The sequence below is a fragment of the Stomoxys calcitrans genome, chromosome 3 (genome assembly GCF_963082655.1).
Source record: "Stomoxys calcitrans chromosome 3, idStoCalc2.1, whole genome shotgun sequence".
Lineage (NCBI taxonomy): Eukaryota > Metazoa > Arthropoda > Insecta > Diptera > Muscidae > Stomoxys > Stomoxys calcitrans.
The window spans coordinates 8435935-8451047 of NC_081554.1; the positions used below are offsets into that span (position 1 = coordinate 8435935).

At 38.3% G+C, this 15113-nt stretch overlaps 2 protein-coding genes across 2 annotated transcripts in view; both read left to right on the forward strand.

Moving 5' to 3' along the window:
* Window positions 1-3405, forward strand: part of LOC106092207 (uncharacterized) — a 39071-nt gene extending 35666 nt beyond the window's left edge. Inside the window, exon 3 of the mRNA XM_013258998.2 lies at window positions 2907-3405. Coding sequence (XP_013114452.2) covers window positions 2907-3398 — 492 coding nt within the window. The 3' untranslated portion in view covers window positions 3399-3405. The remainder of the gene's footprint in view (window positions 1-2906) is intronic.
* Window positions 3406-3464: 59 nt separating this feature from the next.
* The window catches only part of LOC106092202 (carbohydrate sulfotransferase 13), a 36976-nt gene continuing 25327 nt past the window's right edge, over window positions 3465-15113 (forward strand). The window contains exon 1 of the mRNA XM_013258985.2: window positions 3465-4243. Coding sequence (XP_013114439.2) covers window positions 3791-4243 — 453 coding nt within the window. The 5' untranslated portion in view covers window positions 3465-3790. The remainder of the gene's footprint in view (window positions 4244-15113) is intronic.

The following is a 15113-nucleotide window of genomic DNA, read 5'->3' on the forward strand; positions in this document are numbered from 1 at the left end:
TATGGGGGCTATATCAAGATAAAGTCCCATATAACCTATCTTCGAACTTGAACTGCCTATGGACAAAAAAGCATCTGTGCAAAGTTTTAGCTCTATATCTCTATTTTTTTTTTGTTTCATTGAGGCTTATATGTCAGCTATATCAGGTTATAGACCGATTTTAAACACACTTGGCACAGTCGGTCCATGTTTTGATATAGCTGCCATGTGAACCGAATTCCCGATTTCACTTCTTGAACCTATAGAAGGCGCAGCTTTCATCCGATTAGGCTTAAATTTTGTACAATAATTTCTCTCAATATTTCTAACTGAAGTTATTAAATTCGATTCTAATCGGGCCATGCATTGATATTAAGTGTGTTCGTGTATTCAAAAACATTTGCAAATTTGCATAAATCGCGAATGGAAGACATTAGTTTGCCAGCAGAAGAGAGCAGGAGAGTGCGTAAGACCGAGCAAACTTTTGAGAGATTGGTAATTGAGAACTTGCGAATTTCTCCTACCAGCAGAAATTTGCCGCATCAAACAGTTTTTTTTTTTAAAATCAGCTGTTTAATTCAAAAAAATAGTAAAAATAGAAAATAGAAAAACCGTTAGTATCGATATTTGTTATTAGAAATACCGAAAATATCGAAAGGATAGCATTTGTCAAGTTCTTTGCCCGGCATTGCTTAATAAACATAGTTCTTTGGACGGTTTCTCTTTACAGGCAGAAACTAAACAAGTGAAAACGCAATAAGTTCCGTGTCGAACTTTTGATACCCACCACCATGGATATATATCTTACTTTACCTCCACTATATCTATATAAATATCCGATATAGACCGATCTTAATTATATTTGGTTCAGGCGCCGATAAGCCTTTTTAAAACAGTTCCAAATTTAATTTAAATCGGGTAATAAATGCGATTTTTTTTTTTTGCTTCAGACCCTAAATCATCGGCCATTTCCGACAGAGACAACGGGAGGCCTAGCCGAGCTCACTGTTCTAAATTTCAACGAAATAGAGTAATAATTGCGACATTTATTAGCTTAAGACCTTACACCGGCAGATTGGTCTATATGGCAGATATATAATAATATGGTCAGATCTGGACTATATTCGGTTCGGTTGTGGGGAGTCTTAATACGTACAGCGGTAGAGATGGGCGATAGGTAAATACCCAAAAGGTATTTTCCCGGTAAATTGGGTAAATACCCCGGTATTAACCCATTAATACCCAAAAGATGGGTATTTATAATTTTGCAGATATCTTGATATATAAAAAAAAAAATTTGCAAAAAATTTTTGATGATTTCGTATTTGTATATAAATCTGATCTTCTGAATTCATAAAATCGGGTTTTAGTCATATATATGCGCTACATAGACCGATCTCCAGACTTAAAGTCTTGAGGCAATAAATTGGTAATTTTTCATACGATTTCGATGAAATTTGGCACAGTGAGTTCTCGTAGACCCTTACTCATTTCTGTGAAGTGTGGTTCAGATCGGAGGTATATCCAAATATGGTCCGATCTGGGCGATGTTCGGAACAAATGTGTAGAGGTCTTCCAAAACCCATTGTTTAAAATTTCATCAAAATCGTATAAAAATGCTCCTTTTATGGGCGCAATACTCTATATCGGGAGATCGGTCTATATGGCAGCTATATCCAAATATGGTCCAATCTGAACGATATTCGACAAAAGGTGATACCAAAACTCGATGTGCCAAATTTCATCGAAATAGGATGAAAAATGCTCCTTTTTTTGGCTCATTACACTACATCCGGAGATCGGTCTATATGGCAGCTATATCCAAATATGGTCCGATCTGGACCACATTTAACAGGAATAGGTAGGGCTCTACCAGACCACACTGTGTCAAATTTCATCGAATTCGGGTATTAAATAGGTCATTTATGGCCTCAATACTCTATATCGGGTGATCGGGCCGTCGGTCTATGGGGCAGCTATATCCAAATACAGTACGATCTGAACCACACTTTACAGAAATGGTTAAGGTTCTACCAGAACTCATTGTGTCAAATTTCATCGAAATCGGATGACAATTACCAATTTATTACCTCAAAATTTTAAGTCTGGAGATCGGTCTATATAGGGGTCTATGTAGTGGCTATATATATAAGCAGTGTCTTGATATGACTTTCAACAACTACGCCAAGTATGTATCAAATCGGTCCATGTTTCGATATAGCTGCATATAAACCGATCTAGGGTCTTGACGTCTTGAGTTTCTAGAGGGCGCAATTCTTATTCGATTTGGCTGATATTTTGCTCGTTGCGTTTTGTTATGAATTCCAATAATTGTTCTGAGAATGGTCGAAAGTTCTCAAACTGGTATAGATCCCATATAAACCGATAACGAATCTTGACTTCATAAACCTCTAGGCTTATGAAGGCTTTGGCAGAAATTTTGAGTGAAGTGTTTTGATTTGACTTTCAACAACTTTGCCAAGTATGGTCTCAAACGGTGAATAACCTGATATATCTGCCATATAAACCGAACTCCCAAAAGAGGTATTTATTGGGTATTTACCCAATAAATACCCAAGCGTTGGGTATTTACCCGGTAGAAAACCATCTCTATACATCGTTAAATTGTCTTAGCTTTAATGAGGGAATGTCCTACAGAATGGTTTTTTGCTTCAAAATCTATTATCTAAAAAAAAGTAATCGTGGAAACATTTCTCCAAAAGTCACCCCTAAATGTCCAATTTACCAGGTAAATACCTTTTGGTTATTTAACCATTACCCTCCTCTATTGATATGCCTGTCATAAATTCTTCGTAAACAAAAGCACCATTCACATCATTTCTATTGCATTGAGAAATTAAAACTATCCACACACAAACCGCTTTCTGATTGTTGGTACCATCTGTTTTTTTTTTTTTTTTTTGTAGTTGCCCCAAGATCAGCCGACAATTGCTCAGCTGAAGAGAGCCATAGCTGTGGTTTCACGTGCCCAACTGAGAAGAGAATTAAGAGAACGACAAGAAGAGCGTATGCGAAGGCGTCAAAATGTGCTCCAACAAAGCCCCACCATTGTGGAAGGCCTAGAGGCAATGAGCAACACAAAAACTGAAGAGAAGAGTAGTAGCAGCAAGCAGAACTTCTCAAACAAAGCACCATGTATGTCAAGCAATATGGAGCCGATCAAGACTGTCCATTTAACTGGCGAGTTAGTTTGTTCCGCAACGCACAACGGTCATCAACATCGCCCCAGCGTTAGTTGGCGGTACCTTTGGCGAGCGTATGCTTTATTTAACACCGCGACAAAGTCCATGGTAGACGATGAAAACGGTCGCAAATTGTTAAGCGAATGCGGCATCGAGAACGCTCAGACACTACGATTTACAAAGCGCGAAAAATATCAAGGAAAGAAACGTCAATAATCGGAATAATTTCCCATTGAATTGTTTACAAGCGCGGGAAGCGGGCGGGCAATAGTGATTGTTTAGTTTATTTGTAAAAAAATAAGAAAAAATATTATGGAAATTTAAAAATCAAAAGCAAAGCAATTAAAATCCAAAGAAATTAGGGTAAACAAGCAACAAATGATTTTAAAACAAAGCCAACGTGCAACTTCATCAACGAAAAGAAAAGAAACAACATTCCATGTGCCAATTAACTGCCATCCAGATAAAAGGCAAAACAAGAAAATATTCACCACCAAGTTTCTTGCTCCACCACACACACCAGCAGCATCATCCCCCATACCAAAGATCTCTGAAAACTGCTGCTGCTCCTCCCATAGCAACATTCCGTTCAGCACCAAACCGAGAAGATGATGATGGCAACGAAGACAACAACGATGACGAAGAGGCTGATAAAAACAAAGCATTCTTTTTATAGCGATCTATGTTGCAGTCAAGTCTTGGCAATTAGTTCCATATCCTGCCTTTTCCCATGCATGAGGCCTTCTACGTTCATCAAGCGTTTCAGCAACTTCAAACGCCATTCAGCATTAGTGTCCATAGTTGCAATTCTATTTTTGTTTACCTTACAAATTGACCTGATTCGTGGAGCATTTGAGGATGTCAACAACAATAAGGTAAAAATGACCAAACGCAGCCTGGAGTTAACGCAAACGATCAATATGCAAAGGCAGGAGTATTTGCAAAAACAATGCGATACACTGGGTTATAGCCAGCAGGATTTGAATGATTTGACAGATGAACAAATGGAACACATGATTGTGGATAAGGAACTGAAATTCTTATACTGTTATGTACCAAAGGTGAGCGAAAGATTATGTTTTGAAGATTAAGATCCATAGGGGGATAAGAAAACGTATTTCTGGGGACAGTAAAAATTCAATGAAAAGATTCAAATTGGAAGGAAATAAATGGAGTGTATAGCTTTTTTAAAGAAATGCTTGCACATGATAAGCTTTTCAACTGTGTACTTACATTAGGTAAGTTTGAGATCTTTACTTTAAATCCCAATTGAAAAGTAAGGAATCTAAAATGGCATCATTCCTTGACATTAAAAGTGCCAGTTTGGTATCTTTTAATCTACAGAGATCGGTCGAAACTGTGACACTTCAAGGAGTTGTCTTTCCTCCCCTATATAAGCTGATGAAGTAGCCATTGCGATTAGGGGTACATCCCCAGCATTCCCAATGAGTTCCCAATGTGTAGGTACGTTCCAAGCATTCTGAGAGACTAAGGGAGTTTACCATATTGCAGCTGTATGCAGTGATGAGATTCTTCCAGGTAAATTCCCAATGTTTAGGTATTTATCCGAATTAAATATTGAATACCCACCACTTCGAAAATAAATGGTAGGTATTCAAATTGAAAAATTTAACATTAAGAACCCAGAGCAGCTATATAGAAATATGGTCCCGTCAGGACCAAACTCGGCACTCGAAGGGGTCTAACAGAACTAACTGTGCGAAATGTCAAAGTTATAAATGCGCCTTGTATGATTTCAAGACCCCAAATCGGGAGATCGGTCTTTATTACACCTGCAAATATCTAAATATATGAACCTAGAGCAACTAAATCGAAATATGGCCCGGTCAAGACCAAACTCGGCACTCGAAGGGGTCTAACAGAACAAACTATGCGAAATTTCGAACAAAGTTATAAATGCACCTTGTATGATTTCAAGACCCCAAATCGGGAAATCGGTCTATATTGCACCTACATATATCTAAATATATGATCCCAGAGCAGCTATATCGAAATAGGGTCCGGCCAGGACCAAACTCGGCACTCGAAGGGGTCTAACAGAACTAACTGTGCGAAATTTCAAACAATGTTATAAATGCGCCTTGTATGACTTCAAGACCCCAAATCGGGAAATCGGTCTATATTGCACCTGCATATATCTAAATATATGAACCCAGAGCAGCTATATCGAAATAGGGTCCGGTCAGGACCAAACTCGGCACTCGAAGGGGTCTAACAGAACTAACTATGCGAAATTTCGAACAAAGTTATAAATGCACCTTGTATGATTTCAAGACCCCAAATCGGGAAATCGGTCTATATTGCAACTACATATATCTAAATATATCCGGCCCATATTCTGTAGGGAAGTCAAGAAGATCTGTACAACTCACGCCTTTTCTGTAAATCTAAAGTTTTGTCTATAAGGCAGCTATGATCAAATATATTCCGATCTGAACCATTTTCGGTGCGGATGTCGGATGAAAATCCCTCGAAGGCATCTACATACATTCTTTTGTTCCTGTGACCTCACAATGAACTCAAATGTCTAGGTGAGTCTGGTTGCAGATTATACCAACTTCGTCATACACTGACAGATAAATCCATACCAAAAGTTGTTGTTGTTGGATAAAATATAGAACGACAAGAACCGTTAAGAATTAGATTTACCACCAAACTGGTATTGCTTTTAATACCAAACCGTTATTGGCTTTGGTACCAAAATGAGATTGTTTAGTACCAAACCGATTGGCTTTAATACCAAAACGAGTGAGACTAAAAATTGGTGGCCACCGTGGGGCAGAAGTGAGAATGTCTGCCTATGACGCCGAACGCCTGGTTTCAAATCCGGGCATGAACATCAGAAAAATTTTCAGCGGTGGTTATGCCCTTACTACATTTGTGAGTTATCCTGCCATGTTAAAACTTTTCTACCAAGTAGTGTCGCTATGGGGTACTCCGTTCGAACTCCGTATCCCCTGTTCCTTAATGGAATGTTCATGGGAAATTTAGTAGTAGTATTATTAAAAATAACTTGCCATTTGATTTTATTACGTTTGCTTGACATACGCAATATTAGAAGAAATGATGTGACATCTTAACCAAACTCAATTCATTTTATTCAGCATGTGACATTTGTGTGAATACACCAAAACAAATTAATGATCTTTTGCCACAGAAGGTACTTTATAAAATTTAATCGTATGGTATGAAAACAATACCACGTGGTATGAATCAAAGCATAAAACGATAAGTACCGTTTGGTATTAGATTTATAACCAAACAGGAACTGCTTTTAATACCCAACTGTTGTTAGATTTAATACCAAATGGTATTCAACATCTTTGCCAATAATTTAATTACGTCTCAGTAGTTAGGTGGACTGCGATGGAGAAAAAGTGCAACGTAAGAATAATACAACAGATTCAGAGCATGTTGTCTTGCATAGGCGAAGCGATGAGGACCACGCCCACTTGGGCACTGGAAACTATTCTAGATATCTGACCCATGGACGTAAAGATTAAGTGTGAGGCAGCCACTGCAGCTATGAGACTTAAGGCGATGGGAGAATAGATAAAGGGAAAGAGCAGATCATACCATCACGGTATAATCGAAGCGTCGGAAGGAAACTTGAAGGAATAGAAGAGTTTTCCGATCACAGGATCACAATCTTTGATTGACGGAACTCTTGTATTGCCATGTGGAAGATCATACTACACAGATGAATCAAAGCTAGAGGACAGAGTGGGGCTGGGGTCTACATTGAGAACCCAGGAACTGAGATTTGTTTTCGACTGCCAAACCACGAAACGTTGCTGCAGGTGGAGAACCAAGACGGTAAGGCAGTACCAAGAGATTAACGCCTTCTCTGAGGATGGCACGACCCGCATCATTTGGGTGTCACTGCGGACTAAGGGGGAATGAAAAAGCTGCAGTTTGGCGGTGAAGGCCAGAGACCTGCATTCAATAAACTTAGTTAACCCGAAGCCTTTCGGGGCGACTCAGAGTCCGAGTTAAGTGCGTGGGCGACGAACGCGCATGTAACACTGTCGACGAAAATCCTATGGGTAGAACCGGATCATGAGAAGACGAGGTTAATACTGAAAGGAAGTAAGAAGGAAGTCAGTATAACTTTCGTTATCATAACGGGACATATAGGACTATGAGCTCAATTATGCAAAATTAGTGCATGTGATAGCATGTATAGGGCATGCAGGGAAGATGATGAGACGTCGGAGCATTTCTTATGCCATTGTTCGGCTATCGCAGCTTACAGACACCGGCACTATGGTGGGGATACAATACGAGACATAAACCAACTTAGGGTCGTGATATGGAAAACAATTTAGGATTTTGTAGGTAGCCCGGAATTTTTAAAATAGATTTTTTAATTAGAGCGCACAACAAGCCGACTAATGGATTAGGTGTATCCGCACCCTCTTTTCAACCTGGAGGCTATCGTAGCGCGGGTAGCATATCCGCCTCTGACGCTGAACGCCTGGGTTCGAATCCTGGCGAAAACATCAGAAAAAAACTTAAGCGATGGTTATACTCTCCTAATGCCATGTAAAAACTTCTCCCCAAAGATGTGTCGCACTGCGGCACGCCGTTCGGACTCGGCTTTAAAAAGGAGGCCTCTTATCATTGAGCTTAAACTTGAGTCGGACAACACTCATTGATACGTGAGAAGTTTACCCCTGTGCCTAAATGAAATGTTCGTGGGCAAATTTACACTTTACCCTCTTTTCAACCTAACCTAAAAGGTATTGATAACATACCGTCTTTTTTTTATCAGTTTAGGTCTATTGTTTTCGACATGAAAAATTGTAAATAATAGTCCTTATTAGTCCCTAACCATATGTAGCTTCCATATAAACCGATTGTCCGATTTGAGTTCTTGCGCATCTACAAAGTACAGTTTTAATACAAAATGCATAAAATTTTCCATGTGAACTTTTGGTATGACACTCATATCAAATATTCATATGGAAACAAGTAAAAGCTTGCTAAGTTCGGTTGGGCCGAATCTTATATACCCTCCACCATGGATCGCATTTTTCGAGTTATTTGCTCTGTATCTCCTTTAGGCAAACAAAGCATAAAAGAAAAGAATTACTATGATATTAGAGCTATATCACCATAATTGAATTGAATGTTGATGACCATAGTAGAAGTCATTGTATAAAATTTTGGCCAATTAGAATAAGTGTGGCGCCCTCTAGGGGCTCAAGAAGTAAAATCGGCAGATCGGTTTAAATGGGTGCTGTATCAGGCTATAGATCGATTCAGACCATATTTGACATGTATGTGGAAGATCATAGAAGAAGCTGTTGTACAAAATTTCAGGCAAATCGGATAAAAATTGCGACCTCTAGAGGCTTTAGAAGTATAATCGGGAGATCGGTTTACATGGGAGCTTTCTTAGATTTTCAACCGATTTAGACCATGCTTGGCATAGCTGTTGAGAGACAAACACTTTAAGTAAAATTTCAAAACACTTTAAGTAAAATTTCAGCGAAATCGGATAATAATTGCGCCCTCTAGAGACTCAAGAAGTCTAGATCTCAGATCGGTTTATATGGCAATTGGAACCACACTTAGCACATTTGTTAGACGTCATAACATAACACTTTATACAACGGATAAGAATTGCCGAAACGGATAAGAATTGCGCTCTCCACTGGCTTAAGAAGTCAGGATCCGAGATCGGTTTAAATGGCCCATTTACAATTCCAACTGACCTGCACTAATTAGAAGTATTTGTGCAAATTTCAAGCGCATTTCGAAAGTTAGCGTGCTTTCGACAGACAGACGGACGGACATGGCTAGATCGACTTAAAATGACGATCAAGAATACATCTACTTTATGGGGTCTTAGACGAATATTTCGAGGCGTTACAAACGAAATGACGAAATTAATATACCGCCACTCTGTGGCACTCATTGATTTGTTAAAAGTTTGGCCCAGTTCCTTAATAAAATGTTCATTGGCAAATTTCCATTTTGCAATTCTGTGGTGGAGGGTATAAAAATAGGTCCTCAAAATTTGCCTGCAAGATGCAATGTGGAGGGTGTATAAAATTCGGTCCGGCCGAATTTAACTTGATTTTATTTGTTTTTGTTTTGCTTCAACTGACATGTTCTAAAATTAAATTTTGTATACGAAGCCCTTTTTTGTTGGAAGCCTGGTTTTTGGTTTTGTATTGTTTTTTGTGGCCTGCGTAGTAGATTCTTGAGAATTTCATTGGAGCATACATACATTAAAATCTGGTCAGCAGAAAACCAAGACGGACATTATGACATACAGGCAAGAAGCCACATATGTTGGGTTTCTGTTGTCTGTGTGTCATTAAAGGAAGCAAGAAGCCAAGCACATCGACCAGTAGCAGCATAACAAGCATTGACCTAAAGTTTGTTTTTTTGACCATTCACTTTACACTGGTCCACAGAAAAGAATGGATGGGACTCATTGAATAATGTGGGACACATACAAATTAGTTAGTTGGTGATAATTATTTTAAAAGATCTATTGAGCCATATTCTATGCCCGTCCAGCAGGTTCTAAATTGATGATAGTAAACATGAATAATAAAAACGAAACTTTGGGTGGATTCCAAGGTGTTGTTGGAAAGTAAATGTTAGCTTAAAGAAAATTTTGTTAGTTTCAGTTACAAAAGTGTCTGGCTTACAAACGCTAATTCTTGGGAATCAAGAGCGTGTAACCAACTATGGGGAATATTTTTTTATGTAATATAAGGCTGGAATATGAGCAATATTGCATGTATCTATGTTTTTTTGGGTTGCCCAAAAAGTAATTGCGAATTTTTCATATAGTCGGCGTTGACAAATTTTTTCACAGCTTGTGACTCTGTAATTGCATTCTTTCTTCTGTCAGTTATCAGCTGTTACTTTTAGCTTGCTTTAGAAAAAAAGTGTAAAAAAAGTATATTTGATTAAAGTTCATTCTAAGTTTTATTAAAATGCGTTTACTTTCTTTTAAAAAATCCGCAATTACTTTTTGGGCAACCCAATATTTATATTTTTTAATTACGATTCTAATAAATCTACTTTAAACCATAACAACACATGACTTGAAAAATTCTTTTGTCATAATTAGCTATTAAATTACATTTTCGTCTTTTATATCATCCTTTAACAGGGTAAATAATATTTTTTGCGATATAAGACAGCATATATAATTACCACCAACCATCTATTTTGATAAATGGTTATATTAACATACAGTCCAAAAGACAACTTAAAGTCTATGTGTAGTTGTTTCATGTAGACTTGGCTCTCAAGTTGAATTTGATCCCTCTTAAACTGCATAGGTGTTGAGTGTTCCTATTTTCGTTTTGTACTTGGTTTGCCAGAGTAAAAAATCTCATGAAACTTTGAAGCATTAAATATCATTATTATCTGGTATTTTATTTATTATTATGATTATTTTCATTTGTTTCTATATTTTATTTATATTGATTACGATTCAGTGCATGTATTTAATTACACTGACCAAAGGTCAATAGGTGCAATGCAATCATTAAGTAATTAAACTTAGAAAACATTCTTTTGGCAGAGACAACAAAAACTGAGCTATGTGTAAATAAAGAAATCATGTTTTGAAAACATCCTCAAATTTCTTTAAAAATTTCTGTTTTTTCTTGTTTCTCTCTAAAAAGTATAGAAATATCAAATTGATGTTACTCAAATATTTATTTTTCATGTTTTCGCCTTAAACAGTATACACTTATATTGGCAAACCTTTTCGCTAGACTTTCTTGCTCGGACAAGAGTTATGCTCTTAAGACGCTCAAGAAATCCAATCTGAAAATAGTTTCAGCTGCAGTTCAATTAACAGGAACTATTACACAAAATTCTATAGATCTACTGAACTCCTTAACTGACATTTGGGACTGGGAGGTGTTTGGATCTAAGTCAGGGTTATTTGAAATACCATACACCAACTGATAGAATGGTTCCCTACATATAACTCAATTTTAGCAAAAAGGTCCGAGTTTTATGCACCCACCACCACGGAAATATATTTTTTCTAAATTTCGTAGAAATCTGGTGAAAAATGCACCAATGAATTTACTGGGGAAATCGGTACATAACTTTTTAGAAACCGGTTTCCCATTATATAATCGGTCGCCCGTAGAGCGATTTCTGCGGAACCCATACTGTTGGTCGCTAAGAAGGTCTACTTACGTGGTGGCGTACCCACAGGCGACGTAACCATCCAGGTCTAGGAATCTTGATATCTCTGGGCGGTGTTTGCCTATACTGAAGAAGTTATCCTCCATCGGCAACCCAGAATAGTTGTGGCCAATACATCCGTCTTAACTTCTACAGAGCTAGGATTGATTTCAGCGTGTTGGATATGTCTCCCGATTTTATACTGGGACCACACGACACGATAATGGTTGGGATAGTATTTGCGATAGCAGTCCAGTAGATACTGCTTTTACAGCATATTGCATTCGCACGGTTAGGATCTGTGTTTCCTGACAGAGGTGGTACACATGAGACCTAAGAGTTAACTCTGTCACAAAATGCAGTGGCATGTATGAAACTCTATAAAGGTGTCAAATTCAACTATCACATCCTACTCCTAATGCATTTCCGCTGACGATGAAGAGAAAATGAGCTCAAGACCTCAAATCGTGGGATAGGTCTGTATGGCAGCTACATCCTAATATGGTCGGATGTGGATCATACTGGGCACGGGTGTCGAGAGATATAACAGAACTCATTGTTCCATATTTAAGAGAAATCGGATAATAAATTCTCTTTTATGGACTCAAGACTTCAAATCGGGAAATTGGCCGATATGGCAACTAAATCTAAATATAGTCTAATGTGGACCCTTCTCAACACGGATGTTGAGGGGTCTAGCACAACTTACTGTTCCAAATTGCAGCGAAATCAGGTAATAAATGTTCTTTTTGTGGGCTTAACCCCCTAAATCGGCATATCGATCTACATGGTAGCTATATCCAAAAAGAGGGCTAGCTCAATAAAAATTTTGCGACAGTCTATATATACCAAAAATGTTTTGAAAAAATTCTTATAAAATGGTTGTTCATCTTTGTGATCGCGGGAACCCACCACTATAGATTATACTAAAAATGTTCACAAATGAACTCAATTGAAGGGTACATGTGTAATGTGTGTTTAAGACCGGAGGCGACACGCTGATAAGGCGTATGCATCAGCTTATCTGCGCAATCTGGCTAGGAGAACGCATACACGATGATTGGAACCTCAGCATACTAAATGTCGTACACAAGAAAGGAGACAAGACGGAATGTGCCAACTACAGAGGAATAAGTCTCCTCCCCATCGCATACAAGGTACTCTCGAGCGTACTGTGTGAAAGATTAAAACCAAAAGTCAATGAGATTATTGGGCCCTATCAATGCGGCTTTAGACCTGATAAATCCACCCTGGACCAGATATTCACTCTGCGCCTAATCCTGGAAAAGACCCTTACTTACTTTAATTGGCTATGACAGAATATTTCTTCCACTAGCCGAACGTAGAATAGCGTTCCAAGCGCCTCGATCTTCTGCGCTCATTTTAAAATTTCTGATACCAAGTTTCAAGGTGTCTCCCACAACTTGATCTTTCCATCGGGCTTTTGGTCTTCCCGGTTTGCGTGTACCACCGTGTTTGCCTTTAAAAGACTTCTTTGCTGGAGCTTCTTCATCCATTCTAACAACATGACCTAGCCAACGCAGCCGTTGTATTTTGATGCGTGTAACTATGCTATCGTCGTCATATAGCTCATACAGCTCGTGGTTCATACGTCGCCTATATTCTACATTCTGGAAAAGACCCGAGAAGGACAAATCAAAACCTACCTACAATCTCTTTGTTGACTACAAAGCCGCCTTCCATACTCCATTACGTTCAAAGGTATTTCAAGCAATGTCAGAGTTTGGTATCCCTGCAAAATTAATAAGACTCTGCAGGATGACACTTGCTGATACGCGTTCCTCAGTAAGAATAGGAAAGAATCTCTCCGAACCATTTAATGCCAAACGAGGTTTCAGACAAGGAGACAGCCTATCGTGTGATCTCTTTAATATCCTGTTGAAGATTGTATGAGATGCAGATGTGAATAGATATGGCACACTAATCACAAGAGAACACATGCTACTCGCCTATGTCGACGACATCGATATCATAGGTCGGTCACCGGAAGTAGTAACTGCAGCCTTTTGAAAGAATCGAAAGAGAGTCAGTGAAAATGGGTCTGCCAGTAAATGGATATAAGGCGAAATGGATAGTTTCAACTCCCAAAAAGCCTTGCACAACCGAGCAGATAAAGAAAATAGAGAAAGTTGGGAACCACAACTTTGAGATAGTCAGTAACTTTATCTACCTCGGCACCGCGGTAACCGAAACGAATGACACCTGTTTTGAGATAAAGCGAAGAATAATACTGGCAAACGGATGCTACTTTGGACTAAGTAAACAGTTTAGAAACAAGGGCACCTCTCGACAGACGTAGGTTAAACTATACAAGACTCTGATACTACCCGTGTTATTTAATGGTTCTGAGGCATGGGTACTTGCAGATGAGGCAGTGCTTGGAGTATTTGAGAGAAAGATTCTTCCTAAAATATATGGACCAGTTTGCGTGAATGGAGAGGCGACCTATGAACCACGAGCTGTATGAGCTGTATGACGACGAGAGCATAGTTACACGCATCAAAATACAACGGCTGCGTTGGCTAGGTCATGTTGTCAGAATGGATGAAGAAGCTCCAGCAAAGAAGTCTTTTTAAGGCAAACACGGTGGTACACGCAAACCGGGAAGATCAAAAGCCCGATGGAAAGATCAAGTGTCACCTCGAAACTTGGTGTCAAAGATTTTAGAATGAGCGCTGAAGATCGAGGCGCTTGGAACGCTATTCTACGTTCGGCTAGTGGAACAAATATTCTGTCATAGCCAAATAAAAGCAAAAAAATATCAAAACAGGTGTATTTTAAATACAAAATTTCTGCCAAATCTAGCTAGATCGAGAATATATACTCTACGCGTTATGTGTAAACCCGTAGAGTATATATTTTGAGGTGTTGCAAACGAAATGGCTAGATTAGTATACCCCCACCTTATAGTGATGGTTATATTGGGTTGCCCAAAAAGTAATTGCGGATTTTTTAAAAGAAAGTAAATGCATTTTTAATAAAACTTAGAATGAACTTTAATCAAATATACTTTTTTACACTTTTTTTCTAAAGCAAACTAAAAGTAACATCTGATAACTGACAAAAGAAAGAATGCAATTACAGAGTCACAAGCTGTGAAAAAATTTGTCAACGCCGACTTTATGAAAAATCCGCAATTACTTTTGGGCAACCCAATAAAAACTAATTATATTCATATTATTGTTAATTTATTTTTCTGTCGGTCGTCCCATCCAGTTGTTAATCATTTAGCAGAAAAGCCTTCAAACTTTATTCACTCCTGGGTGTATTTACGATTGAATGGTTAATAATTCTAACATTATTTGAAATTGATAATCTAAGTTGTTTTCTTTATTGAGCCCACATGTGCATAAGTTATTGACACATGCCAATCTTTGCCATTTGTCATTTTCCATTGGAATAACAACTATAAAATTAATTTAAAACAAGTAAAAGCGTGCTAAGTTCGGCCGGGCCGAATCTTATATACCCTCCACCATGGAGCGCATTTGTCAGTTCTTTTCCCGGCATCTCTTCTTAGGCAAAAAATGATATAAGAAATGAAAGAAAGAAAAATCTGCTATTAGAGCGATATCAAGATATGATCCGGTTTAGACCACAATTAAATTATATGTTGGAGACCTGTGTAAAATGTCAGCCAATTCGAATAAGAATTGCGCCCTTTGGGGGCTCAAAAAGTAAAATAGAGAGATCGATTTATATGGGAGCTCTATC